This window comes from Polyodon spathula, chromosome 5, assembly GCF_017654505.1.
Source record: "Polyodon spathula isolate WHYD16114869_AA chromosome 5, ASM1765450v1, whole genome shotgun sequence".
NCBI lineage: Eukaryota > Metazoa > Chordata > Actinopteri > Acipenseriformes > Polyodontidae > Polyodon > Polyodon spathula.
This window is the reverse complement of record NC_054538.1, coordinates 59,730,065-59,757,468: the sequence shown is the minus strand read 5'-3', so window position 1 is coordinate 59,757,468 and position 27,404 is coordinate 59,730,065. Positions and strand designations below refer to the sequence as shown.

General features: G+C 37.8%; 1 protein-coding gene across 1 annotated transcript in view; it reads left to right on the top strand.

The window, feature by feature from the left end:
• The window catches only part of kif16ba (kinesin family member 16Ba), a 149,405-nt gene that overhangs the window by 6,516 nt on the left and 115,485 nt on the right, over positions 1-27,404 (top strand). Inside the window, exons 2-11 of the mRNA XM_041250878.1 lie at positions 7,336-7,405; positions 9,307-9,420; positions 13,072-13,188; positions 14,438-14,535; positions 16,944-17,053; positions 17,430-17,572; positions 19,506-19,674; positions 19,846-19,980; positions 22,483-22,667; positions 24,237-24,293. Coding sequence (XP_041106812.1) covers positions 7,336-7,405; positions 9,307-9,420; positions 13,072-13,188; positions 14,438-14,535; positions 16,944-17,053; positions 17,430-17,572; positions 19,506-19,674; positions 19,846-19,980; positions 22,483-22,667; positions 24,237-24,293 — 1,198 coding nt within the window. The remainder of the gene's footprint in view (positions 1-7,335; positions 7,406-9,306; positions 9,421-13,071; positions 13,189-14,437; positions 14,536-16,943; positions 17,054-17,429; positions 17,573-19,505; positions 19,675-19,845; positions 19,981-22,482; positions 22,668-24,236; positions 24,294-27,404) is intronic.

Sequence of the window (27,404 nt, the reverse complement as noted above, 5' to 3'; positions counted from 1 at the left end):
CACATCCTTTTTAGCTTAATTATTGAGTTTATTGCTTCATTTAAATTGTTTTCTTTATGTTAAGTTTTCAGGGCATTTTGTTAATGCATGTCTATTTTAGTTTTTTGCTGTTGTACATTTTTTGAACTGTTCGTTTTAACCATTTTTTTTTTTTTTTTAACACAACAGTGCTCACTCAAGTTTGGTCACCATCGTAATTGTGCATGAAACCAGAGTGTAATAATCCAGCAGCACTGCACTTAAGCATTTGTATATCAGCTGACAAGAGTTCAGATGATATTGGATCAGCCTTTCTTCTTAAAGGCGTACAGCCTCTATATGAACCCCCAATATCGCTCACAAGCACCTTGTTACATATTGTTATGATATCACAGCACAATTAAAAAAAAAATTATATATATATGTTTTTGGTGTGCATATGTATAGCTGTTATGTACTATATATCACCTTGTAGCACAATAATACAGCAAAAAAACTGACTGAATGACTGAATGGTAGCTAGTGAAATGTTGTGTCAAAATGTAACACATCTGTCATGTGGTTCCAAGTTTTTTTTTTTTTTTACCCAGCAATGCGCAAGTGATCTCGTCTGCTAGAAGCGCAATCAATACTTATTGTTCAAGGCACAGTAGCATCTGCAAGATGGGCAGATTGGGATTTTTCAGCCGGATGATGACAGCCACTTTGCCGAGCGACCATGTCCGGCTGAAAAGGCCTGGAGAGAACACTGTGTGAGGGGTTATATAAATGTGGATGTTTCCATACTATTTCTATTAAAAGTTCCTCGAAGTCTTGCTCCATGGTGGTTAACAGCGTACGACCATGCAGCAAATGTTGACGTTTTTCAACATCATCCGACCCCATTGATTTCAGGTCGCAGACACATGAGAAGGTCTAAACAACTGTCCATAAAAGGAATTGGGAGGTTTGGTAGCTTTTATATATGCATGAACTGAAAATACTAAAACTTATCTATCATAATATAGACAAATAATGATAATAAACACAGTAATACAATGTAGAGTATTATTTCCTACCATTTTAGTTTTGTTGTGATAAAATAAGGAAATTTAAAATAAGGGGATAATGGCAATTGAAACATTTCTAAACTACTGACCTGAAAAGATGATTTTGCACATTTGTTTTGCAGATTAGCAAAGCTTTCTACTTTTTTTTTTCTTCTGAGGTTGCATTGTTATGCCATTAGTAGAAATCCATGTGCTTAAAGGGAAGTGATTTTAACCACAAACTCATGTTAATGTTTGGATCCAAACACTTACCAGACGTTTTTGCTGTAGCTGAAAGGGCACTGCAGCAATTGAGAAGGACACCCACGAAAATTGCTGCATGGCCGATGTTAATTTTTAGCCCTGCTGTACACTCCTGGCCTCCTACAGATGTTTCAGATTGCATTTAGCTATAATCCGATCAACATGCCTTTATTTTAAACTGTGATGATGACATGATTATGAGGACCCTCTCTACAGTATGTTTGTGCACTGGTTTTAATTAGTGTGGGGACATTTCTCTAATGCCACAGAACTAGAAATTAACAACTTAGTACCAAGTCTTTGAATATATTCTCTGGCTATTTCAAGTTTTTTTTTTTTTTAACTTCAATGGAGGTTTTTTTTTTCTCTTTTAGAATAAGATGATGCTAATGACACTTTGGAGTAAAAACCTTTGAACATTTCCTCCAGTGTGTAATCTCATAATCAGTTGTGTGAAATCCTTAAGAGGTAGCACCTGTTGCTCTTTTCAGCAGCAAAAATACAATAATTTAGGTCAGTTATGGATTGGGAAGTACAGTCATTTGATCTGACAAAGCCTGTAGAGCAAGTTTTGCATTTAGAGGAATTAAGTTGACAATTTCTGAGTTGTGTAATTTTTAAAACCAAAGCTGTTCGAGCTCACATTTAATGCTGGCCACAATGTTCAAGTTCAAAATCAATTCTAATAGCAAGATATATGTATGACTTGAAGATAAACCTGATGCCTTCCAAAGTTCACTGAGATTTAAAAGGTCAAGAACCGAGGATAAAGCTGTTCTTGGCATATTGCCTTTACTTTGACAGCAATCACAAGTGCCCTCAGAAAAAAAATGGTTCCAGTAGGCATAATTTCTCATACATTTTAAGTAACTGCTGTCAGCTTAGTAACTATAGCATTGACATGTTTAACAAGGATTTCACTAAATGTACTTTGTTTATCATGAGAAAGGCAAAACTAATACAATTGACTTTGTATATCTTAATCAAGATACAAGTTTAAGAGCAAGATAAATAGGCTCAGTTTGTTGAAGGCAGGTTAAGATTTTTTGAAAGTTTTTTTTAATTTTTTAAGCAGTGTTTGGCAATTTCCTGAGTTACTTTGCAAAGGCAGCAGCACATGCATATAATAAAATGTAAACACGTGGTGGCTATTATGCTGTTCAGTGAAGCCTGTGCACTTTAGACAAGATGCAGAACGATTAGTGTGTACATTTACTATCACTGTAGTTAACCCGTGGACCTGGTAGCCTACTGTAGTTAAATGTTAGTATTTTTCATACTTTCATATCCAGTATCTGCAGTAAAGACTTGATTACACAAAGGAGAACTTTATCTGCAGCAAATGCTCGCGTGTGACCTCATATTTAAAGTTTCTCAGCAATGAACTGTTTCATGGAGGAATCAACGTGCAGTATACAATCAATAAAAAATGAACTATCGAGAAGCCTGTGCATCTTTGGGTTACAATTGGACCCTATTTCGGTTTTAAGTTCTATCAATTTCGACAAATGTTAGTTTACTATTAATACATAGTAATGCAGTTAAAGCAGAATACAATTGAAACACTTTGTTTCCACTACCACTGAAGACTTATTCAGGCACAATGTGCTGATTTATGTTTTCGTTATAAAGGTCTTTTTTGGTGTTATATATACATATGATATCATGATGTTTAATGAGTGATAAGGTTAATAATAAAATGAAAGTGATTCAGGTAAATGTGTTACTATCTCAGTTGGTGACAGCAGGTGTATTGCTAGTGTTTTGCTAAACCATGTACTTTCAAAACAGACCATTGCTGCACAGATTTACTGTATGGCTTTAAAATAAATTGTTGGAATTTAAAACTTGACATTGGAATGGACCTTTTGTAATATTACTGTCTTTTGAAAACATTCCATGTAATCATGCTGTACAAAACCAGCCTCGTTTACAGATTTACATTGTCTGCATATGTTTACAAAAAAAAGGTAATAACTTGTGATATAAAAATAAGGTTATCAATACAGTATAATGAATACACTACTTGTGCTACTGTATCTGGGTTTACTGTTTAATTCTTGTTTGAGAGCACTGACAATAAAAAGGTAATTTAGCCACAACTTCTTTCTACATTGTGCTCTTTCCACGTTTCAATGACAGCACATTCATTTCAGAGCCATACTGAGATCTCCTGTTCATGCCAGAAAGATACAAAGTAGCAGATCAACAGATCTTACCACCCATCTGGAATCCTCAGTTGTCTCAATTATTCATGTGATTGCAGCTTTTAAAATGTATTTGTTGCAACAGGTTGACAAGTGGTAGTAATTACATTGCAATATACTGTAATAGCTTAACTGAAAGCATAATATTTATTTATTACATTTTATATAGCGCTTTTCATACAAAAGTATCACAAATCACTGTATAATACATTTAAAAAAGCATTTACACAACACAGTACCTTTGTATAAAAGTCCACAGGCATTTCTCACTCACACACACACACACACACACACACACATTAAATAACATTTAAAAGGTGTGTGTGTGTGTCTATATTAAATATATACAGTGCCTTGCAAATGTATTCAGACCCCTTACCAATTCTCTCATATTACTGAACTACAAATGGTACATTGAAATTTCGTTCTCTTCAATATTTTTTTTTTTTTTAAAACACTTAAACTCAGAATCAATTATTGTAAGGTGACATTGGTTTTATGTTGGGAAATATTTTTAAGAAAAATAAAAAACTGAAATATCTTGCTTGCATAAGTATTCAACCCCCACACATTAATATTTGGTAGAGCCACCTTTCGCTGCAATAACAGCTTTAAGTCTTTTGGGGTAAGTATGTACCAGCTTTTCACAGTGTCGGAGTGATTTTGGCCCATTCTTCTTGGCAGATTTGCTCCAGGTTGTTCAGGTTGGTTGGACGACGCTTGTGGACCGTAATTTTCAAATAGTGCCACAGATTCTCAATGGGATTGAGATCAGGACTTTGACTGGGCCACTATAGGACATTCACCTTTTTGTTCTTGAAACACTCCAATGTTGCTTTGGCCTTGTGCTTGGGATCATTGTCCTGCTGACAGGTGAATTTCCTACCACGCTTCAGTTTTTTAGCGGACTGAAGCAGATTCTCTTGCAGTATTTTCCTGTATTTTGCTCCTCCATTCTTCCTTCAATTGTAACAAGATGCCCAGTCCCTGCTGATGAGAAGCATCCTGTGGCAAAGTGGTTGGTAAGGGGAACAGGTGTAGCGGTGATGCGATGCAGGAGTGATGAACAGACAACAGTGATTCAGTGAACAAGTGTTTATTTGTGCTGTTTCCAGGTCTGGCGACCGTCAAATAATAAATCCCCGGCCGTACACAACAATGTGTAAAGCGCGCGGATGGCGAACACAGTACAGTCTCACACACAAACAATGGCACGGTCACCAGTCCTGGGTGATATTCAAACGTGCAGGTGCTCTGTGCAGTGGTGCTCTGGATAGTGCTTTACGTGGCGACAGCTCCGGAGGTGTGCGTTAACTGTCTAGTGGTGCGAAAAAGACAGACAATTATAAACAAACAAAGACAACACACAACACGCAATACACTCTGAGAACTCCTCTCTCAGTCCTTCTCACGTTACCCAAACGAAGGAAAAGATCAGCGTTACCCTGGCCCCTATATATAATCCCGCATGATATCTAAGTAAACGGTTGCAGCTGCCTTATTACTTGCAGCTGCCTCTCGTTTACCTTTCAAATCAATACGGTCTTACAACAGAGTCGCGCTTCTTTCCAGGCTGACCCACTTCCCTGACCCGGAAACGAACTGTCAGGCCAGCCCTTCCAGATACTTCTCCTCTCGTTCTTTACAGGTCGGGAGGAAGATTCATCACCAGAACTCATGTTTCCGTCACACATCCCCACAGCATGATGCTGCCACCACCATACTTCACTGTAGGGATGTCTTGAGGCATGGGCAATGTTTGGTTTGCGCCACCCCTAACGCTTTGAGTTTTGGCCAAAAAGCTCTATCTTGGTCTCATCTGACCACAAAACCTTTTCCCACATCACAGCTGGATCACTCTCATACTTTCTGGCAAACTCCAGACGTGCTTTCAGATGGTACTTTTTGAGTAACGGCTTCTTTCTTGCCACCCTCCCATACAGGCCAGTGTTATGCAGAGCTCTTGATATGGTTGACTGGTGCACCATTACTCCACTCCCAGCCACTGAACTCTGTAGCTCCTTCAAAGTGATTGTTGGCCTCTCTGTGGCTTCTCTCACAAGTCTCCTTCTTGTCTGAGCACTGAGTTTTGAGGGACGGCCTTTTCTTGGCAGTGCCTGGGTGGTGCGATGCAGCTTCCACTTCCTGATTATTGATCCAACTGTGCTCACTGGGATATCCAAACACTTGGATATTATTTTGTACACTGTCCCTAATCTATGCATTTGTATTACTTTATCTCTAACTTCTGTAGAATGCTCTTTGGTCTTCATTTTTTTTCAGATTCACAGCCTTACCAATGATCCTTCAACAGTGGGGTTTTTATCCAGAAAATGTGACAGCAACTTTAATGGTTCACAGGTGGAGGCCAATGGTAAGGTAATTGCGTCCTTGTTAGGGCAATTTATTTCATCGGTGCAAACTGGGAGCTTGCATAGCACAGGGGTTGAATACTTATGCAAGCAAGATATTTCAGTTTTTTATTTTTCTTAAAAATATTTCCCAACATAAAACCAATGTCACCTTACAATAATTGATTCTGAGTTTCAGTGTTTAAAAATAAAATATCAAACAGAATGAGAGAATTGGTCAGGGGTCTGAATACTTTTGCAAGGCACTGTGTGTATGTGTGTGTGTGTATGTATATATATATATACACACACACACACACACACACACACACACACATATAGACACACACACACATACACTACCGGTCAAAAGTTTTACAACACCTCCATTTTTCCAGTTTTTATTGAAATTTACACAGTTTAATGTCTGAATGTACTCTGAAATTAAAACAAAGAACAAATAAACAATTGGAGATAAAAAAGAAATCATGGAATCGTTTTGTTTAACAAAGTTTTTCAAAATTTTTGACTCATCAAAGTAGCCACCTTTTGCAGATATAACAGCCGAACACACTCGTGGCATTCTTTCTACAATGGAAATCAAATATTGTTTGGAAAGTTCTTCCCAACACTGTTGCAAAAGTTCCCTCAGATGTGTTGTAGGTTGCTTTGCTTTCACCCTTCTGTCCAGTTCATCCCAAACCAGCTCGATGGGGTTTAAGTCTGGAGACTCTGCTGGCCATTCCATGATTTGAAGCCTACCGTCTTGTTCTTTTCTTCTAAGATAGTTCTGACATAGCCTGAATGTATGTTTTGGGTTATTATCTTGCTGTAGGATGAACCCCTGACCAACTAGGCATATACCAAAGGGTATTGCATGGTGCTGCAAAATGCTGTGTTAGCCGTTTTGGTTCAGGGTGCCACTCACTCCTTGCAAGTCGCCGACCCTGGATCCAGCAAAAGAGCCCCAGACCATCACACTTCCTCCTCAGCGTTTGACAGTTGGTGTCACACACTGAGGAACCATCCTTTCGCCTACTCGACGGCATAAAAAAACCCTGCGTGATGAACCAAAGATTTCAAATTTTGATTCTGAACTGAGTTGCAAGATAATCTTCTTTTTTTTTTTTTTTTTAAGGCCTAATGTTCCATGATGTGGTAATTATGCAGATTTTTCATGTTGTTCATCTAGCCATGTGGTTTAATAACCCTATACTGAGTTGGCTGTCTGATGGAATGCATGTCAATTAGCAGCTGTATTACTGAATGAGGGCAATATTGTTGTTTAAACATCTAGGTAGAATTAACCGCTACATTTTATCAACACGTCTTTCTAAATAGTGTATTGAAAAGCACAATATGTACAGAAATTTAGTGCTACAAAATATTGTATATTTTTCAGTAAGTAAATTATTTCAATATAAAGTAACTGCAGTAGCTGTTCCACATGACAGATTTTTACATTAAATTTATAATTAAATTAAATTTTGTTTTATTTTATTACAGAGAGAAAGATTTGGATGCCAAATTAATTATTCATATGGAAGGGAACAAGACTTCCATAACAAACATAAAGGTAAGTATGCTACAGTTTCTTGGGTCATCTGTACTGTTTTACAATAAAATGAAAAGAAACATCTGGTCTCATTTTGAAATGACACACTGAATCATAATCATTGAGGCTGGCAGAGTTGTGTAGCTAGCTTTGGTAGTAACAACTACTTTTTTTATATAGTGTGTATAGCTGGCAACATCAGCGTAACCTGTCCCAAGAATTCTTCGCTTGACAGTCCCCAGTGGCTCACCTAGTAAAAGCACTCCCCTTTGTAAGTGTGGTTGAAACCCCACTGTTCACCATGTTGCCGACCTTGCCTGGGGCCAACAGGAACAGCTACTGTACATTGCCTTAAAACATTCCAGAATGGACCCAGGGTTCACTAGTTTGGTAACATCCTTTATTTGGGTTTGGAAAGCAAAAAGAGAAAACGAAAGCTTATTTAAAAGAAAAGGGAATATGTTGTTTACTCTGGTGGCTGGGTAATTCAAAAACAAGGAGGATTTTTACAGGATTTCAGCTTTGTTCTTAAATTTTTACTTTAATACCTGGAAAAGGCCTTAGAACACGTGGATCCATCTCTGTATGTTCAAATGTCTCCTCTAGAAGTTTACAATATGTTTTTTTACAACAATATTTCTGTATGTAGTTTTTTAAACACAAGTAAATAAATTGATAACTATAGAAAACTTGAATTCTAATTGTGATGCTATTTTGTTTCAACTCCTTTCAACAAATCTGATGTTTTAAGACACATTTGATAGATTCATTGGCATTTAAATACAGCATTTTATGAATTACGTGGCCCAGCTTCTACTAGCGAAAGCAGCAGTCCGTTCCAGTGTGCTGCGGTTGCAGAGATGCATTTCACTTTTTGCTGTCATATTTTAATCAAAACTTTACATGACTTTGCGTAGCCATTATCTTCAGTGAATACAACTATATTGTCATTTTTCCAAACAGTACGTTAGAGGTAGCCTCCCCTTTGCTGCAACAGAACTTTCGACAGCGACAACTACGGTTGATAATTTTATTTTGCGTTTCCATACTTGAGTATGTATAATGTCTTTCATATATGTATGTGTGTGGATTTATTATTTATTGACTTACTGCCCACATCGCATCCAAGATATGTAGAATATCTCTACATACCGTTTCACCCATGTGGATTCGCTTACACTGACACTGTACTAAGGCCCTACCTATTTCACAGCCGTGAAAAAACATAACACGGACCGTGAAATTCATTCTTCTCTGTGAAAACTGTCTATTTTGTGTACATTTACCCTGCAGTTAAATCCAATTAAGTTATGTGTATTGGTCCAGGTTCCTGATGTGATTTATAAGCTTGTTTCAATTTAAGAAAACCAGACTGGATTTATTGATTGACACTTAACAGCCGGAGTGGGTTTAGTATCCTAGGAGATTTCAACTAATATTGTTAAGCGAACATTATTGTGAACATTTTGCTAGTGTGCAAAATGAATTAAAAATGAATTAAAAAAAAAAAAATCTAATTACTGCAGCATAATGTTAAATATTATTAGTTTTGCACAAGACAGACGGCTACAGTTGGGACTGATTTTAAAACAAAATATGTATAAAATCCATTAACGAAGCAAGTATTTGTTCTCAGACGATTATTCTAAGTAACACATTACGTTTTTGACAGTAAGTTAATATACGCAAGACACGTTCTTAATTTCATTGTATTAAAATGTTATCAGTTTGTTATCGTGGGGTCCCAATCGATAAATTATTCAATTATCATTACAAGTCTAATATAAATATATCTAAAATGTTATAAAACATTTCTGACAATGAAGAATTTAGAAACAGTTGGATATAACAAACAAGCAACATCCTGATTTCGACAGTATTTTTTACCACTATTTTTTTTGTCTATCATTTCATTTTAACAGGTCCCAGAAGGAATCTCAGGAGACACAGTGAGAGAGCGAATCAAGACATTCACATACGACTTCTCATACTATTCAGCTGATAGTAAACACTCAGATTTTATTTCTCAGGAAAAGGTATGTCCAGCCTTAATTATGGGAAAATTATTTATCACTACTTGCTTAGAAAAGATTAGAGGTGTGCTGTCTGTCTGCTAACGTAATTCTATATAGCCGGGCAAGCAGGAAACTGGTTCAGGATGTCACTATGAAGCCATCAATGACCTTGAGAGATCTGCAAAGTTCTGTGTCTGAGATAGGAGTCAATGTTCACACATCAACAATAAGCCAGTACCTACACAAAGCTGACCTGTATGAATGGATGGAAAGAAAGAAGCCATTTCTCAAAAATCTTAAAGCATATATGGAGTTTGTGAAAATCATGTAGATGATACTGCAGACATATGGGAAAAAAGGTTTTGTAATCAGACAAGGTAAAAAATGAACTTTTCAGTCTAAATTCCAAGCGTTACATCTGGTGCAAGCTCAACACTGCACATCACCCAGTCAACACCATCCCAACTGTCAAGCATGGTGGTGGCAAAATCATGGGGATGCTTCTCTTCAGCAGGGACTGGGAAGCTTGTCAGGATAGAGGGGAGATTGGATGGTGCAAGGTACAGGCGAATCCTTAAGGGAAAACTCTTTTGAATCAACCAAGACTCTTAAACTGCAGAGGAAATTCACAATTCAGCAGCACAAAGCCAACTTTTTGGTATGTTTACATACTTTTGTCAAGGGAAAGTGTGTTTGGGGGAAAAAAAATGGTGGCGATACTTTACAAAGGTATGTAAACACACCGAAACGTTGGGAAGTTAGCTCTTTTGAGCAAAAACTTACTTTGTGTGCAACTATTTCAAGATATGTATATATACTGAACAAAAATATAATCCAACATGTAAAGTGTTGGTCCCATGTTTCATGAGCTGATATAAAAGATCCCAGAAATTTTCCATACGCACAAAAAGCTTATTTCTCTTTCATGAGCTGATATAAAAGATCCCAGAAATTTTCCATACGCACAAAAAGCTTATTTCTCTCAAATTTTGTGCACAAATTTGTTTTACATCCCTGTTAGCGAGCCTTTCTCCTTTGCCAAGATATTCTATCTACCTGACAGGTGTAGCATATCAAGAAGCTGATTAAACAGCATGATCATTACACAGGTGCACCTTGTGCTGGGGACAATAAAAGGCCACTCTAAAATGTGCAGTTTTGTCACACAACACAATGCCACAGATGTCTCAAGTTTTGAGGGAGCATGCAATTGGCATGCTGACTGCTGGAATGTCCACCAGAGCTGTTGCCAGAGAATTGAATGTTCCTTTCTCTACCATAAGTCGCCTCCAATGTCGCTTTAGAGAATTTGGCAGTACGTTCAACCGAACTCACAACCGCAGACCACGTGTAACTATGCCAGCCCAGGACCTCCACATCCGGCTTCTTCACCAGCAGGATCGTCTGAGACCAGCCACTCGGACAGCTGATGAAACTGTGGGTTTGCACAACCGAAGAATTTCTGCACAAACTGTCAGAAACCATCTCAGGGAAGCTCATCTGCGTGTTAGTTGTCCTCACCAGGGTCTTGACCTGACTGCAATTCGGCGTCGTAACCGACTTCAGTGGGCAAATGCTCACCTTCGATGGCCACTGGCATGCTGGAGAAGTGTGCTCTTCACAGATGAATCCTGGTTTCAGCTGTACCGGGCAAATGGCAGACAGCGTGTATGGCGTTGTGTGGGCAAGCGATTTGCTGATGTCAACGTTGTGAACAGAGTGCCCCATGGTGACGGTGGGGAAATGGTATAGGCAGACATAAGCTATGGACAACGAACACAATTGCATTTTATTGATGGCAATTTGAATGCACAGAGATACCGTGACGAGATCCTGAGGCCCACTGTCGTGCCACTCATCCGCCGCAAGCAACTCATGTTTCAGCATGATAATGCATGTCCCCATGTCGCAAGGATCTGTACACAATTCCTAGAAGCTGAAAATGCCCAGTTCTTCCATGGCCTGCATACTCACCAGACATGTTTGGGGGAGCATGTTTGGGATGCTCTGGATCGACGTGTACGACAGAGTATTCCAGTGCTCGTTTTAATAGCGGTTAAAACCACTCTTATTGGCTCTGTCTCGCTCCTCCACACGCGCAGGGAAATTTGCCAAATTAATGGCATGGGTGAACCAGATTCATCCAGCATCGATATTGAAGTTTTGGATGAAAATTGTTGAAAAAATGGGTTTCTCCCAGTTGTCTTTTTCAAGTTCTGGGCCAGTGTAGGTGCTGAAAAAAGTGGTATCCCTGGTCATAATTCAGTTTTGACCAGTTGTTTTTGTTTCACTTTTCTTATGCTTCGGGTCTTCCCATCAGAATGTCTCTTAAATTCACAACATCGATGGCTTCAATCCAACCTGTACTATCAGAAATATGTCTATAAGGTTTAGGTTCCTCTGTCCTGCCTGCTCGCTCTGGCACAGGTTCAGAGGGGCAAGACCGGTTTATGAATATGCTGTTTTTTAATTAGACAGGTTTATAAACTCTACAGCTTGTTCAGTAATGCTTCTCAAATCTTTGCTATTTTAGTTATGTAACTTCAACAGATTTTAAATGAAAAATGGATGTAAACTTTGGACTGGGTTGCTTAATGAATTTGAACTGTTGTGGCATATATTGATCTTACTGTGATAACTGGGACTACAACATGAAAGCTCTTGTCTGTCAGAGGTTGCTCAGTGATTTTAAAGCACTTTGAGACGATGCTCATGTGAAAGGGGCGATGTAAATCTAAGGTCCGTCCTACTGCTGCGTGGTAGTGCCCTGCAATGAATGCATATTCCTGATTTGTAAATTTTAAAGGTTTGCGGTTTCTGAATATAATTCAGTGTTTTTTCTTGTCAAACATCTTTCGTTTTTATTATTTGGTATGTACTGTATTACCATGATGTTTCTTTAGAAATGGATTCAAAATGAATTGGTCATCCTGATTAGTTTTTCATTGGTCAGCATACTTATATAAAGACAACTTCATATAAACACAGTGGATGGGTAATTTTCATGAATCACCATTTGATATGATATAGTTAATCTGGAGTACATATGTTATTGTGCATGTCAATGCCTAAATGTAGGTCGGTCTATTGCTTACTTGTAGTTTTTAGAAATTAATTATTACAGTAATAATACATTACAGTGAGAAAACCAACATTTCATATATGTGCTTGTTTATAAAATGTAATTTCTGTCTTAAAGATTAAGTAAAATGACCAGTATGTTGCTAATTGATTATTTAAACAGTGGCGGTATTTGTATTTATAGTAGGTCAATTACATGTAGTGAATGTATTGTTTGTGTCTATTCACTACCTAATTTCCACATGCTCACAAGTGCTCATGAATACAAAACATAACTGAGGAACCCTGAAGACTGAAATTTGATGGAACAATATCTAATAGTGTATTGTTAACGTTTGAAAAATTTTAATTACAAATGTTGATACTGTTGCAGTATAGAAAGCTAAATGTGTTCTTAACCAAAGTACTTTAGTAATGCAATTTACCATAGATTTTGGTAGAAATTACTAAACAACATTTACATTACTATCTAAAAAAATCTACATTTTAGATGAAAAAATGTATAGGTTAATAAAATGTTTTGACATTATGTATGTACTACAGTATGGTTGTAGTCCAGATATTCTAAGAAACTTTTTTTTGTCATTGAAGGTTTTTAAAGATCTTGGCACTGATGTCCTTAAATCTGCTTTTGAAGGTTATAATGCCTGCATCTTTGCATATGGCCAGACTGGATCTGGCAAGTCCTATACAATGATGGGAAACCCGGTAAGCAATTAGTATGCTTTATTATAGGTACTGAAGACATATGCTTCACACTTTAACACTTGGCTGCTTCAGTCCTGCATTAATTTCCTTTGGTTGATGATTTTTATTTTATTTTAAGTTGTCAGGGAACAGCGTGAAAGCTGCTGAGGTTAGATTTATGTTTAAGTTTTCAAAGGGTTATTTGAGATCAGTGCTATAAAAGTGAAATAAATCAAGGTTCATACTTTATGGTATTTGCATTGTGAATATTAATATGTTGATGGAGATTATGTGATTATTCTGCTGGGAATAATATGCATTGACTCATTAGATTCGCTTAAACACCACCTCCTTATCTGAATCTTTGCACCACCATAAATAAAACCCAGCCAGGCAAACAGTGAAGCGGCCCACTTGACGACCCTGATGGAAATGCTGATAAATAATAGAAGTCTAAGGGAAACACTTAACATGAAAAAGCCTACAGTTGCCTCTCTGGGGAAGTTTACTATAGGAACTCACAGTCCCAGCTGATTAGATAGAGAGAAAAAAGGTCAAACTCAGATGATGACCCCCCCCCCCCCCCCCCCCTCCCCCTTTCAACCCGCACATTAATAACGCCCTGGGGCCAACTATAACACTTTAGCTGCTCCCATTGAAGATCAAACAAATTCAAATGGTTAAACAGTGTAAACATGTGTGATGTGCGTGCCATATTTAATTAAGTTGTACTCTTTTGTATTCATGAGAGGCTTTACAGAAAAATAAATGTTCCAGTTCATTCTCTGATTCTCTGAAAAATTATGTTCTGCATAATAATGGTCAGTTCTGTTTGTAGGCACTACGTATATAACCAAGATGTTTATTTAACTTAACATATCTTTAAGTTTGACATATTAGAAATATACAGGTAATTACCCATACTACACATCATAATGCACCTCAGTTGAGTTAATGACTGTTGGAAAAACACAAAACACCACTCTATCTCTCATTTTAATAACAGTATTTTAACTCCACAAAATAGTATTAATCCCTGATACTGTAAAATAAAATATGTTTTTCTTTAACCACTTGATTGCCACTGAATGTTACAGGTGCATTCTCATTCCTTTGGGTTTACCTGGAATGTTTTAATAAAAAAAGAAGAGGTTGTGCAATGGATTCACCTAGCTCCTTCCTTGTTGCTGGAGATTCTGAATGTAAACACACTTCTACACTCATTGAAAAGAATATTTATGCACGTGTTTGTTGTGAACTGTTACTACAGGGTGATGCCGGTTTGATACCTCGAATATGTGAAGGGCTGTTCAGCAGAATAGCTGGGATGACAAGGTGGGATGAGGCTTCATTTCGTACTGAAGTTAGGTAAGTAGCTGCTCTGGACAAATACGCTTTGGCACTCAATCATTTTTATCTTGCACAGTACAGCAGGCAGTGCAGCCTTACTGTTAATTACTTTGATTGCCTAGTTTTTCTGAAAGGGACTGTACCCTCGTTACTGTGCTACTCTTGAGAGATGGTTATTTAGCATTTTCTAATGAGGTACAAATTATCATGAAGGTCACTCTATAGGATTTAAGGTGGATTAGAGGAAAGGTTTGGTAGCTTTTCTTCAAATGTGACCTTTATAGCAGAGAACTTTGGAAGGCAGAGAAGGACTTCAGAAATATATAAGCAAATAGATGCATGCATGCATGCATATACAAGTCTCAGTTGACTGAGATGGTGAAGAAGAACAAGCAGACTGTAAGAATCAACTGGTGTGTATGCTTATTGTTGGTTATTGTAACAAACAAACAACAATCCTGTTTAGTCAGGAAAGTAACAGCTTTATAAAAATACTCTATGAAAAGCAGAAACAAAATAGAAAAAAAACATAGTTGAAACTCTGAGAAACAGGTGGTAGTAAATACTTGACAGTACAGTATTTAATAAGGACTACAGTGGCTCTCAAAAGTATTCTCCCCCCTGGACTTTTTCACATTTTATTGTGTTACAACATGGAATCAAAATGGTTTTAATTAGGAGTTTTTGCCACAATATGGCACAATTGTGAATCTGTCTAGAACAGGCTGTCCTCAAAAACTGAGTAGGGGTGAGAAGGGCACTAGTCAGGAAGGCCACCAAGAGGCCTATGGCAACTCTAAAGGAGTTACAGTCTTCCACGGCTGAGCTGGGAGACACTTTGCATACGGCAACAATAGCCCGGGTGCTTCACAAAACTGACCTTTATGGGGGAGTGGCAAAAAGAAAGCCATTGTTGAAAAAAACTCACATCAGATCTTGGCTAGAGTTTGCCAGAAGGCACGTGGGAGACTCTGAGACCAAGTGGAAGAAGATTCTATGGTCTGATGAGACCAAAATAGAGCTTTTTGGCCTCAACGCTAAGCTCTATGTTTGGCGCGAGCCTAACACCGCACATCATGCTGCCACCACCATCCCTACCGTGAGGCATGGTGGTGTCAGCTTCATGCTATGGGGATGCTTCTCTGTAACAGGACCTGGAAAGCTCGTGAAGATAGAGGGCAAAATGGATGCAGCCAAGTACAGAGAAATCCTGGAGGAAAACCTGCTGAAGTCTGCAAGAGTCCTGGGACTTGGGAGAAGATTCATCTTCCAGCAGGACAATGACCCCAAACATACAGCCAAAGCCACACTAGAGTGGCTTAAAAACAAAAAGGTCAATGTCCAGGAGTGGCCCAGTCAAAGCTCGGTCAATCCAAGCCCAGTCAATCCAATTGAGAACAATTGGGAAAGAGTTGAAAATTGCTGTTCACCAAAAGTCCCCATCCAACTTGACGGAACTTGAGCAATTTTGCAAAGAAGAATGGGCAAAAATTGCAGTGTCCAGATGTGCAAAGCTGGTAGAGACTTATCCAAATAGATTCATAGCTGTAATTGCTGCCAAAGGTGCCTCTACCAAATATTGACTCAAGGTGGTAAATACTTATGCAATCAATTATTTTCTGTTTTGTATTTGTAATTAATTAAAAACAATTTGTAGATTTTATTTTTCACTTTGACATTATGGACTTTTTTTTTATTCCATGTTGTAACACAATAAAATGTGGAAAAGTCCAAGGGGGGTGAACACTTTTGAGAGCCACTGTAACTGTAGCTACTGTAATTGAGTTTAATTTTAAATAGGTTAGTTTGCTTTAACTGTATTCAGCTAGCTGACTTGTGATGGTTCAGTGTGCTGGGGGCTCTCAAATTTAGTGACTGTGTAGATTTGAATTTACAATATTAAGGCCTTCTGTTACAGTTTGCCAAACAATTTCACCATGTACTAATGCAATCTCATGCTAACATTAGTTTCTAGATGATTATACAACATTTGCATAAGAATAGTGACTATAGAACAAAATGCCTACTGTCTTCATTAATGCAGTATGTAAATATAACTACCAAAGCTTAACTTCATAAAATGTTAAATGGAGGGTGGGGGGAGGTGTTCTGAATCGTTGGGTTTAATAATGCTGTTCAGTGTATTACAATTTCAGCCATGTGAAACATCAAAATGTACCGTTTATTTTATTGATACTGCTCATTGGAGCAAGGCTCTTGGGAGATTACTTAGATTTATTGTATAATTTGGAGTTAAAGCTTATGTAAAGATTTTGCTTTATAGGGACTGGAATTAGACACAAATGTAACATATAGTTCTAAAAGATGGATAATACAGCCATATGGGACACTGGGCTTTAGCCAGCAGAAGTAAAAATTAAACTGGTTTTTAAATCTGAATTTTCTTATTCTTTTAAAATAAACAGCTACCTGGAAATCTACAATGAAAGAGTAAGAGACTTACTCAGGAGAAAATCTACCAAAACATATAACCTCAGAGTCCGCGAGCATCCAAAAGAAGGACCTTATGTTGACGGTAAGAAACTATAGGCCTACATCATACATGAAGTCTCCCTTGAAGAATTTGCTCTTCAGAATGAATATAGTGTAAAAACTGTATTAAAAGAGAACTATTTCTGACTGTGCTCCAACATCATAAAACATCAAGCAGCATCCAAAGTGAGTCTGATTTGCAAAGACAGAGTTATCCTTCCTAGACCTTTTTTTTTTTTTAATACTGAAAAAAAGTTTCAGCTTATCGTTGTTGTTGAGTAAAAGACAAGTACAAATTTGAAGTAACTATTTGTGGTTTACATCCTGATATGTTGTGCATTTAAAATGGCATCTGTATCTGCCTCGTGAAACTGTATTCGGTGGGAGTTGTTGAGAGCTCTTGTTTTTTATCCATCCAGATCTGTCGAAACACCTGGTCCAGAACTACAGCGATGTCGAGGAACTGATGGAAGCTGGAAATATCAATCGAACCACAGCCAGCACAGGGATGAATGATGTTAGCAGCAGGTCCCATGCCATTTTTACCATTAACTTCACTCAGGCAAGTGGACTGAAAGGGATGTTAATGCCTTTTCAATGTAATAAGCACATTGTCAACTTGAATGTGTAACTGTCAGAATAAAACTAATCACCGTGCTCCCTGTTAACTAGACCAAGTTACCACAGCATTGTTTTGTGGTAATTACTGTAACACATGGGGTGCCAACTGGGTTTACCTCTGACTTGCAATGCTGTTTGGGAAGCACTCATGTTTGGAAATGGCTACATCTTCCTAGAAGGAAGACCAGGCTTAGAACTAAATTTGTTTGTTTACTTCTCTAAAACACACGGTTAGAAATATATATATATTTTTTTCTATTTCCTTTGGTGTAATGTGCCCAGTTATAGCTTAAAGGCAGGCTTTAAGAAGCCTCAACATTCCCTAGTTTTGCATAACACTTTTTCGACTGCTTTGAAACTTGACTATTCATCAGTGCTTATTTCTGGAGTAGAGTCTTGGCCATGATGTTGTATAAATTTTAAGTCTATGAATCCAGAACCAAAAATCTTAAGGGAAGATTTTAATTATTCAAGTGTATCCATTGTTCAATATTATATGAATAGATTTTTCAATTGAGTTTGCTCCTTAAAAGCAGCTTTTATTTCTAATTGTAGCCCTGCTAGTGTTGATCTCGATGAATTCTGTTTTGTTTTCCATTGTTGTTCACAATTAAAACAACACTTACATATTTTATACTGAGATACTTAACACAGTGATATAATCTATTGTGTATCAAGGTAAATACTAAAATATTAGCACTACAATTTTTGTGTGGGGGTGTGATGAAGTGCCCGCCCCTGTGTGTCATTGGTACACGGGATATAAAAGGTCTGTGTAACATGAGTGTTTAAAATGTATATTTGTATTTAGGCACGAGGATTGCACAGCACTTCAAGTGCAAGTAAAATGTAATATGTGAGCACGGGGAATTTAACGTGCAGTTGTACCGCGACTCCAATTAAACGATTGACTAGCAGTCGAGTCTCGGTACAGCTGCATAAAAGCAGTATGTTTTCACATACTTGGGGTTGTGTGTTCGGTGAGTGGAGAATGGGATTGTAGACAGAGGTAAAGAGAATAAAACTAATAATAACGTAAATTAAAAGAAGCTCACCATGTTTTGTCTGTGTAGTCCGTTTTGTTTGTCTGTTTATTTTGGCTACCAGTGCCGTGTCCTGTGTCTTGTTTGTCTTTGCAACCTTTTACTTTCTGCTTGTATAATTTATTAAATGCTGAGCGAAAGCATTCGCTCAGCTCCACCAAACTCCACCTCTCTTTTTATTTATTTATTTCCTGGCTCTGGTCTGACACCACCCACTCCTGTCGTCTTTGTGACACGCGGCCTAAATACAAATATACATTTTAAACACTTGTGTTACACAGACCCGTTTATATCCCCTGTACCAATGACTATACACCAAGATTAAACACACAACATGCAACATATAACAGAAAATACACACGGGCAGGCAGTTCGTCACAGGGGGTTAAAATGAACACCCAGTCTGCACTGTTTAAGAAGTCCTATCTTTGACATACCAAAAGAAGATACAATTATTTAACTTTTTTAAATTGTACTTGTTTCTTTATCAATTTTAGTATTTTTATATACATTATCTTACAATTGGTTGTTTTATGACTAAATAATTCCTATTTTGCAGTGTATTCAGTATATATTCTTCCATGTTACTGCATACATTAAAAGTTTGCCCACTAGGATTGTTCTGATCACATAGTTAAAATAACAAGATTATTGTTATAATTTTTTATTTTTTTTTTAAATGACCTGTTGACATTCATTTCTACTATCCATCTCAGGGAAGGAAGTATGAAAGCTTATAGTTAAACATGGAAGGGACCATATTTCATCCCTTTATCTTGTATGATACGTATTTTTGAATTTTTTATTATTTACCCACATTTCTCTCTCCAGGCCAAATTTGATGCAGAAATGCCATGTGAGACGGTCAGTAAAATCCATTTGGTGGATCTTGCAGGAAGTGAGAGAGCAGATGCCACTGGCGCCACTGGTGTGAGGTTAAAAGAGGGAGGAAACATTAACAAGTCTCTGGTCACTCTGGGAAATGTAATCTCTGCCTTAGGTAGGTCTACCAGATCTGTTTAGCAAAGGTAGTTTTTTCTCTTGATCATTGACTGCATGGTTAGTTCTCTGATTGCATTTTGTAGATCAATATGTCATGGAATTCTGAACTGGAGCTCTCTTTGTGATGGTGCTACAAAAGGCTTATTTTTTTTTCTTTTCATCTTCACAGCTGACTTATCTCAGGATGCTGTGAGCGCCCATGCAAAGAAGAAGCAGGTTTTTGTGCCTTATAGAGACTCTGTTTTAACATGGCTTTTGAAAGACAGCCTTGGTGGAAACTCCAAAACGATTATGATTGCTAGTAAGTTCGTATTAGTGTCTCGTCTTTTTGCTTTGTAGAATGCGTTAACCGAAGTAGCGTGTTTTGTGCTTTATTTTCCAGTGAATATGTATTGCAAATAACTTGTTTTAAAGCATCTGTCTATTTATGCTGAATAAAAAAAATACTTGGTTGCTAAGTAAACATATTCTGAAATACTATTAAAGAACCTCACAGCTTTAAAAAAGTCATTTGTATTCTAAATTCTACTGCCTTTATCAAAATGGTAAAAAAAAAAAAAAAAGAGAAAAGGTCTGCACTCGAAATTTTTTTATTTAAAAACAATTCATTTAATTTCTAAAACATATTGTGAAAATTTAACACAAAGAAAAGAAAAACATACATGTTTCGCCCGTAGGCTTCATCAGTGTTTCCTGTAGTGAAATATAAATTGAATGATGATGTTTCTTATCTTGAGTATATTGCAGCTTTTTTGAAAACAAGTATTAAGTGTCACGTTCCAAATTGCAGGCTTGGTCTGTATTCTAAAAACTTTTCTGTTTTAGGTTAAACTAAATAAATGCATTTTGTCAACAACAATACAGATGTAAGGATGTGCACTAAGTGATTTGCAGGTGCAAAACCCCCGTAATACTCCTCCAAATCGTGTTTAACCGCCGTAAAATCTGATTTTTACCGACCACTAAAAATGCGGCCTATGTAAAGAATGGTGTTCTCCAGACGTCCTCCACCCGCTATCAAATTTGCACTTTGTCATCATTAATCCATTACAACTATACTGAAATGCATTCAGATGAAGAAAAGAGCATCGCATTGGGTGGGAGCTGGATAGTAAGTGGGCGCAAACATTATAATGTGTTGTAAGGATTTTCCCATGCACTTAGGCAATTGCTGATCCTCCAAAAACTTTACACATCTTCTTACAAGGTGCAAACTGTTGTAAAAGCGAGTAACTAAGAGCTGCATTAAAGCACACACCTGCAGAGACCTGTCATTGGCCTCAGGATGGCTGCTGTGGTACACTTCCTGATGTGGCGACACTTGGCTTTTGTTGAAGAGTGGCAGGAACATGTTCAGAGGAGAAGGACAAGACAAAGAAGACCCTGCATATTCAATTCCAGGGTCACTTTTTTTGGGATGCCTGAGGATGCAATGCTAAAGCGTTATAGTCTCACTCCGCAGGTCATCTTAGATGTAATAGCTGACTTGAGGGATGAGCTAGACCCCAGCGTCAATCTAAGGACCACTATCCCTGCATATGTGAAAGTGCTGTGTTCTCTGCATTACTTCACCTCTGTTTCCTTTCAGACCACAGTTGGATTGTCTGGAGGCCAATCCCCTTTTTCTAGAGTGCTAGGTAAATTTCTGGATGTCAGGCTAAAAAGGGCAGGCCAATAAATATAATTTTCTAAGGATACTAGCATAACTAATGTTGGCTGAGGCTTTTCCAAACAGCTCCTTCTCTGAAAACTTTTCTTTTCCATGCGCCAAGAGGACTTTGCTGCTCCTTTTTTGACTTTTTTTTTGGTTTGTATTTTCGTGCTCCACAAATGTCATTCAGCAACTACTGCTCTCTGTACTCCTAACTCTGCAAGTGCGACTGCTAAATAGCCCGATGCGGTCATTGAGACCATCATTATCATAATTGCGGGTCATTATTTGTGCGTGTTGAGCTTACATAGGTTGCAGTGCAAAGTAATTGCCTGGCCGCAATGCAATTAGAATTTTGCATCCGCAATTATTTGCACTGTGCCTATACTTACATCTACCTGTATATGTCATCCTTGCCACACTAATTTGTAGCAGAGAGGTCTTACTGTTTTACAAATGACTACGGTAGCTATTAAATTACATTTAAATGTAATATAATTCATAAAATTAATTAATTAAATACCCCCAAAAAAGATTTATATGATTGTGACTCCTCAAAACAGCATAATTTGTATTCCTTTCAACAAACATTAATTTGCCAGACAGGAATGTTTGTTATTAGCCTACAAGTACTGTAAAAGTACCACAAACTATGCAGCATGTCATTTGAAAATCTTATGTGCTACTATAATGGTTGTGAATGAATTATGTTTGCAGCTTTTTTCTACTTTCTCAGCTGATGTATTTGTTGTGGAATGCATCTAATTGTTTAGTGACAGACAACGAGAAGGTGATTCTTACAGTGCCATGGTGTGCTCTAATTGTGTGGGTGCTTGTTATCTGATATGATTCCACTTTGGGTACAGAAAAGATTATTATGTGTCACTTATTCCTGTTAATTGGAGTTATAACATTCATTTGACAAACCTGGAGTGCATTAAGCTTGGCATGTTTTTCAGTGTTATTTTACAGTTCAAGCCTGGTGAGAGCTTACCTGTCAACTGGTTTGCCAAGTATATATAGATTATATATATATCTAATATATATATATATATATATATATATATATATATATATATATATATATATATATATATATATATATATCTCGTGTAGGGAGGATTATTGAAAACTTTTGATTACAATTGTCGATTATCTCACCTGCTGATGTAAATTATGGAGAGACTATAAGTACACTTCGCTATGCAAATAGAGCCAAAAACATCATCAACAAGCCTACCATTAATGAAGATTCCAACGTTAAGCTTATCCGTGAGCTGCGAGCTGAAATTGCTCGATTGAAAGCACTTCTGGCACAGGGGAACCAGGTTTGTTTTTTAATCAAAATGTTTTCACTTCATTTTCTCCTAGAAAATCGCAGTCACAGCGATTCATTTGATGACATGAATTCCTCCTGACATTTTTAAAAGCTATGTAGGCCTGACTGTCACAGAGATGTATTTGTTCATCATAGTTTCCTTAGCGCTACATGGTTAAAAACAACGCTAATCAGCATTGTGCATATTTGATTAGCTAAATCAAGAATTAGCAATATTTAGTTAGACAAAAACTGTTATGAATACCTAATCATCATCATCATCAGCTAGCTGCACAATGAGAACAACAATCAGAGCCTTTTCTTTTCTGAAGTCAGAATTTAAGAAAAGGGAAGAAATTATAACATTTAAGAAATACACTGAGATTTATCATACAAATGTTTTAACACCCAGTTAGTTACAATACCTTATGTTTTCAATTACAGCTTTTTTATATCTTTATTGTTTTAGTTGTTTAGTCAGTATTCTGTAGTATTTTTGTTTGCTGATTTTTAAAAAAAAAATTTTTTAAAGAATGTTTGTTCATACAAATACAAATTTTAAAAACAGACATATAGACAGTGTATGTTTTTCAAAAACAGTCTTTTGTAATTATAGTCATTTTATAACATACTTGCTACAGTCAACTGGAATTCATAAATGAAACACAGCTGTCCAGGCCCATCTCTATCAATACATATTGAATTCAGTAGGGAGGTTATAAACTCACTGTTAACACATTAACTTTGCACTCATGCAATTATGATGCACATGATGTATGTTACAAAGCTGGCTCTAAGCCTCTGTACCAAGGCTTCAACAGTATGGCAATCACTCGCGGGTCTTATATTGCCATTAGTTGGAATACTGACACACTCATAACATGCTCCTGTAACTCAGCTTGGGGGTCCTACTGCTGTAGGTTAAGGATTTCCACTACTGCTTTTGCCAAGACACATTTCTGATGGCAATATACATAAAACTGTAAGATGAAAGTAACACCCAAACAGTATATTATGTTTTTATTTTACAATTGTGAAAATAGACTGTGTACCATATTTTAAAAAAAAAAAAAAAAAAAAAAAAAAAAAAAAAAACACTCCTTTTACAAATTTTAGAATACCATAAACCAAGAGTGTTATGTATGCGTTGCTCTGTGTCTTTGATTGAATATAAACACCTATTGTGCAATGTGCAAGAACTGCGTGCATACAGGAGATGTAACCCAAAGCAATTATGACATGTACGCTATACACAGGATGCACGTTATACACAGTGGGGCCATTTTGTTCTGATGATTCCTGTACAAACCATTGTCAAAACTGTCATACTTCCTCATGTAGAATGTTACATTATAAAAAATAATAATGTCTGTGGTTGCCTTTATTTTTATGATATTGCATGTGTATTATGTTTTCTGACTTATAGATCAAATGTATATAGCTATTTAATCTGTATATAGACTGATTATATAGTATATATATATATATATTATTATATATATATATATATAGATATATAAATATATTATAATATATAATATATATATATATCTATATAAATATTAAATTTGTGAAATTTAACGTGAAGTCTGACTCTCCTACAGTAGATTTGAGTATGGAAGAAAAACTTCATCAAAATGAAGCCAGGGTAAATGATTGTATAAGTGTTTAAATAAGTGTATATTTAATACATTTTGTTATAGTTGTGGTTAGTATTACCTTGTTTAAATCAACTTTGAAAACCTGTGGGATTGGCTTTGATTCAAATTACAAGTTTGGAATATACACAAATTTTACCTGCAAATGATGTATAGCTTAGGGTTGAAATGTTTTTTAATTGGCTGTCTGTGATGAACACATGGATATAGTATCTTGTAAGGTGCTTTGTGATGGTGGTCCATTATGAAAGGCGCTGTATAAAAATAAAAACTATTATTACAGTGGAATCACCACATGAGAGTAAAAATGTCTTTAGTATAGGGTTTCCCAATGTTTTTTGCTGCGACCCCACCACCCCCCTTCAGAGATTTAAAAAAAAAAAAAAAAAAAATTATGACTTTCCTAAAGTGATATGTTGTAAGCATGGCCATAACTAGCCATGAGGACACAGCTACACCGGGGGCAACTCCGCTGAGGTTAAGCCACCATCATGCCATTCAGTAATCCGACTATGTCGCATAAAGGAAGAGCAACTAAAATGTATGTTTCCCAGTTTTGCCCTAGTTTAACAGCGCAGATTCTTTTATTAGAAGGAGCAATGTCTGAACCACACGGAAAGTAGAAGACAAGCAAAATGGAGTTCAATGTTTTTATTTATAAGATAAAATATGCTTTTTGCATTTACAAAAATAAAATATATCAAATGGTTTCTTTTTTCCAGGGCTTCATAAAAACAAAGGCATATTAGTTTTCAGCTACACAAATTAGACACAGTAGTTAACATGACAGCCTCACAGGTTATAAAGCACTGAAGGGCACATAAGCAAAATAAAACAGTCCAGAGTTAATTGCATTGGTGAATTGGAGATGTGGTTGAGGACTCTGTCAACAAAATGTATTCAAATCAAAATAACTCTGTGCTCCAACTAAACAATACAAAACCTAGCTAGTCCTCAATCTTGCCTCTAATGGAGTTCAGATACTGAGCATCGGGCACATACTCCATTGACTAAATAGTAATTTTACAGGAAAAACAATCACTCATGTAACATAGATTTGGGGGTTGAATAGTAAATACCAAGCGGTCATGTAAAGACTGCCAGCTATAGCTTGAAACCTAAGTTTGATCTTAGTGAAATGTCGGCTCTGGTTACAACGCTAATTGTAGTGTTGCGTGTAAAATGAAAGTAGGCTCCACACAGGCAGTACTAGAGTGTCGTGCTCTAATTCAGCAGTTTATTACCACAGGTCAAATACACAATTTAAGGACCACTCAAAACCAAACCAAAATAAATTCCAGTCTGCGTCTTGCTGTCACTGAGACAGACTCTGTCATTCGTAGCCCCGCACAACGGCTCAGGCGTGCACTCCTATTTATCTCTTCGCATTAAACCGCATCCTCCATCCACCTTTATCAATCTCGGGCATGCCATTCGGACCCCAATCTCCTAGGAGCTTTCTAGGGATACAAATGCATGCCCAGGATTGGTGAACATGGACAGACTGGCATCCAACAACGCTGCCTGTCTGGGTCCGGAGCATTCCAAAGAGGCACTCATCAACTGCAACTTCTGTGAGTTATTTGTGCATCTTTCTCCACGTGTACATTGGAGATGTGAGTGCCACACAGCTCTCTAGAGTGCTCTTCATCCGTTCCACCTGGACAAGGCTCCTCTCATTCCTCTGCTAAAAATGAGAGGATTATATCCTTTCTTGAGGGCTCTTAGGGAGAGTAGGAAACCAGCTTCATGGTCCTCCTCATCCTCTCCTTCTCCTTCTCCCTCCTCTTCTCTGGTTTCCCCTCCTTAGAAGAGGAGGAGAAAGAGCCACCGGTCTCATAGATCTCAGAGCTCTGAGCAGCTGGATAAGCTCTGGGAGGCGGTCTCCCAACAAGGCGGAGCTACTGTGTGACTGCACTGCTCCCTCTGTGCCATTAGAGCAACAGGGAGTAAACGGGATCTGCTGTCTATCGCTGCTTCTGAGGTGGTGGTCAGTCAAGAGTTCCTCTCTGAAGATGGTGGTTCAGATAGCGCAAACTATTGTAGCACATTTATCGTTGTCAGCAGACCTTTTGCCGCTGATATAAGAGGGCCACTGACGTTTTAAATGACACATGGCCTGTAGATGACAAGGATGATGACACTCCTTCTCTGGTACACCCGGATTTCCTTTTTGAGTTGCATTTGTCCTGGGGTCACCTGGCTACAGCACCTGCTGCTTTACTTTCCTTGGGGATGCTGTACAGCTTACATGAGGCAGCTTGGCTTGGCTGATTTTCCATAAGTAGATGCCAGTATTGCATCACTGGTGTAAGCCCTAAAGCTAGCACTTTTGAACAAAGTTGCTACCTGCCTGAATAAACAATGTAGAGTTTCTGAGATTATTCTCAAGAAGGCTTACTCAGCTGGTGTGTTTGCTGCTCGGTTGGGAAATTACAACAGCATCTTGGTGGCTTATTACTGTTTGTTTAAAGTCTCTTTCACCAAGCCACAGACCCACATCACAGCAGCTCGAGGAAGTGCGGCTGATGAATAAGAACCTGCTCCGTATATCAAAATTCAACGGGCAGGCAGTGGGTAGGAACCTTGCTGCATTAATAGCCGCAAGACTTCAGCTCTGGCTGTCCCAGGCGCTTATAGTGGATGGAGACAAGGCACCGTTGCTGGATGCTCCCATTACTCCAGGACGCACTTTTGGTCCTGCGGTAAACGATATGCTGTAGCGCTGTCATCAGGCACGGAAGTCTACGAAGGAACTGGTGTGTCTGCTTCCCAAGCGACCACCCCCAGTACATAGACCAGCTCCCAACTGGCAGCCAAAGTTCCAACAACCTCAGAGACCGGCCCAGCCGGCTCCTGCTAAAGCCAGAGGAGGTTTTCACAAGAGACTCATTGGTGTTGTCTCAGGAGGTGACAGCAGAAGCAGGTTATTTGCACAGTTCATCCTCTTCACTTGGAAGAAGGGTTTTACTCTAGGTACTTCCTGGTGCCCAAACGGGATGGTGGCCTCAGACCAATCCTCAGCCTCAGACAGGTCAACCCATATCTGAGTCGATAGAAGTTCAAAATGTTATCAATTCAGCAGCTGTCGCAGTCAAAGG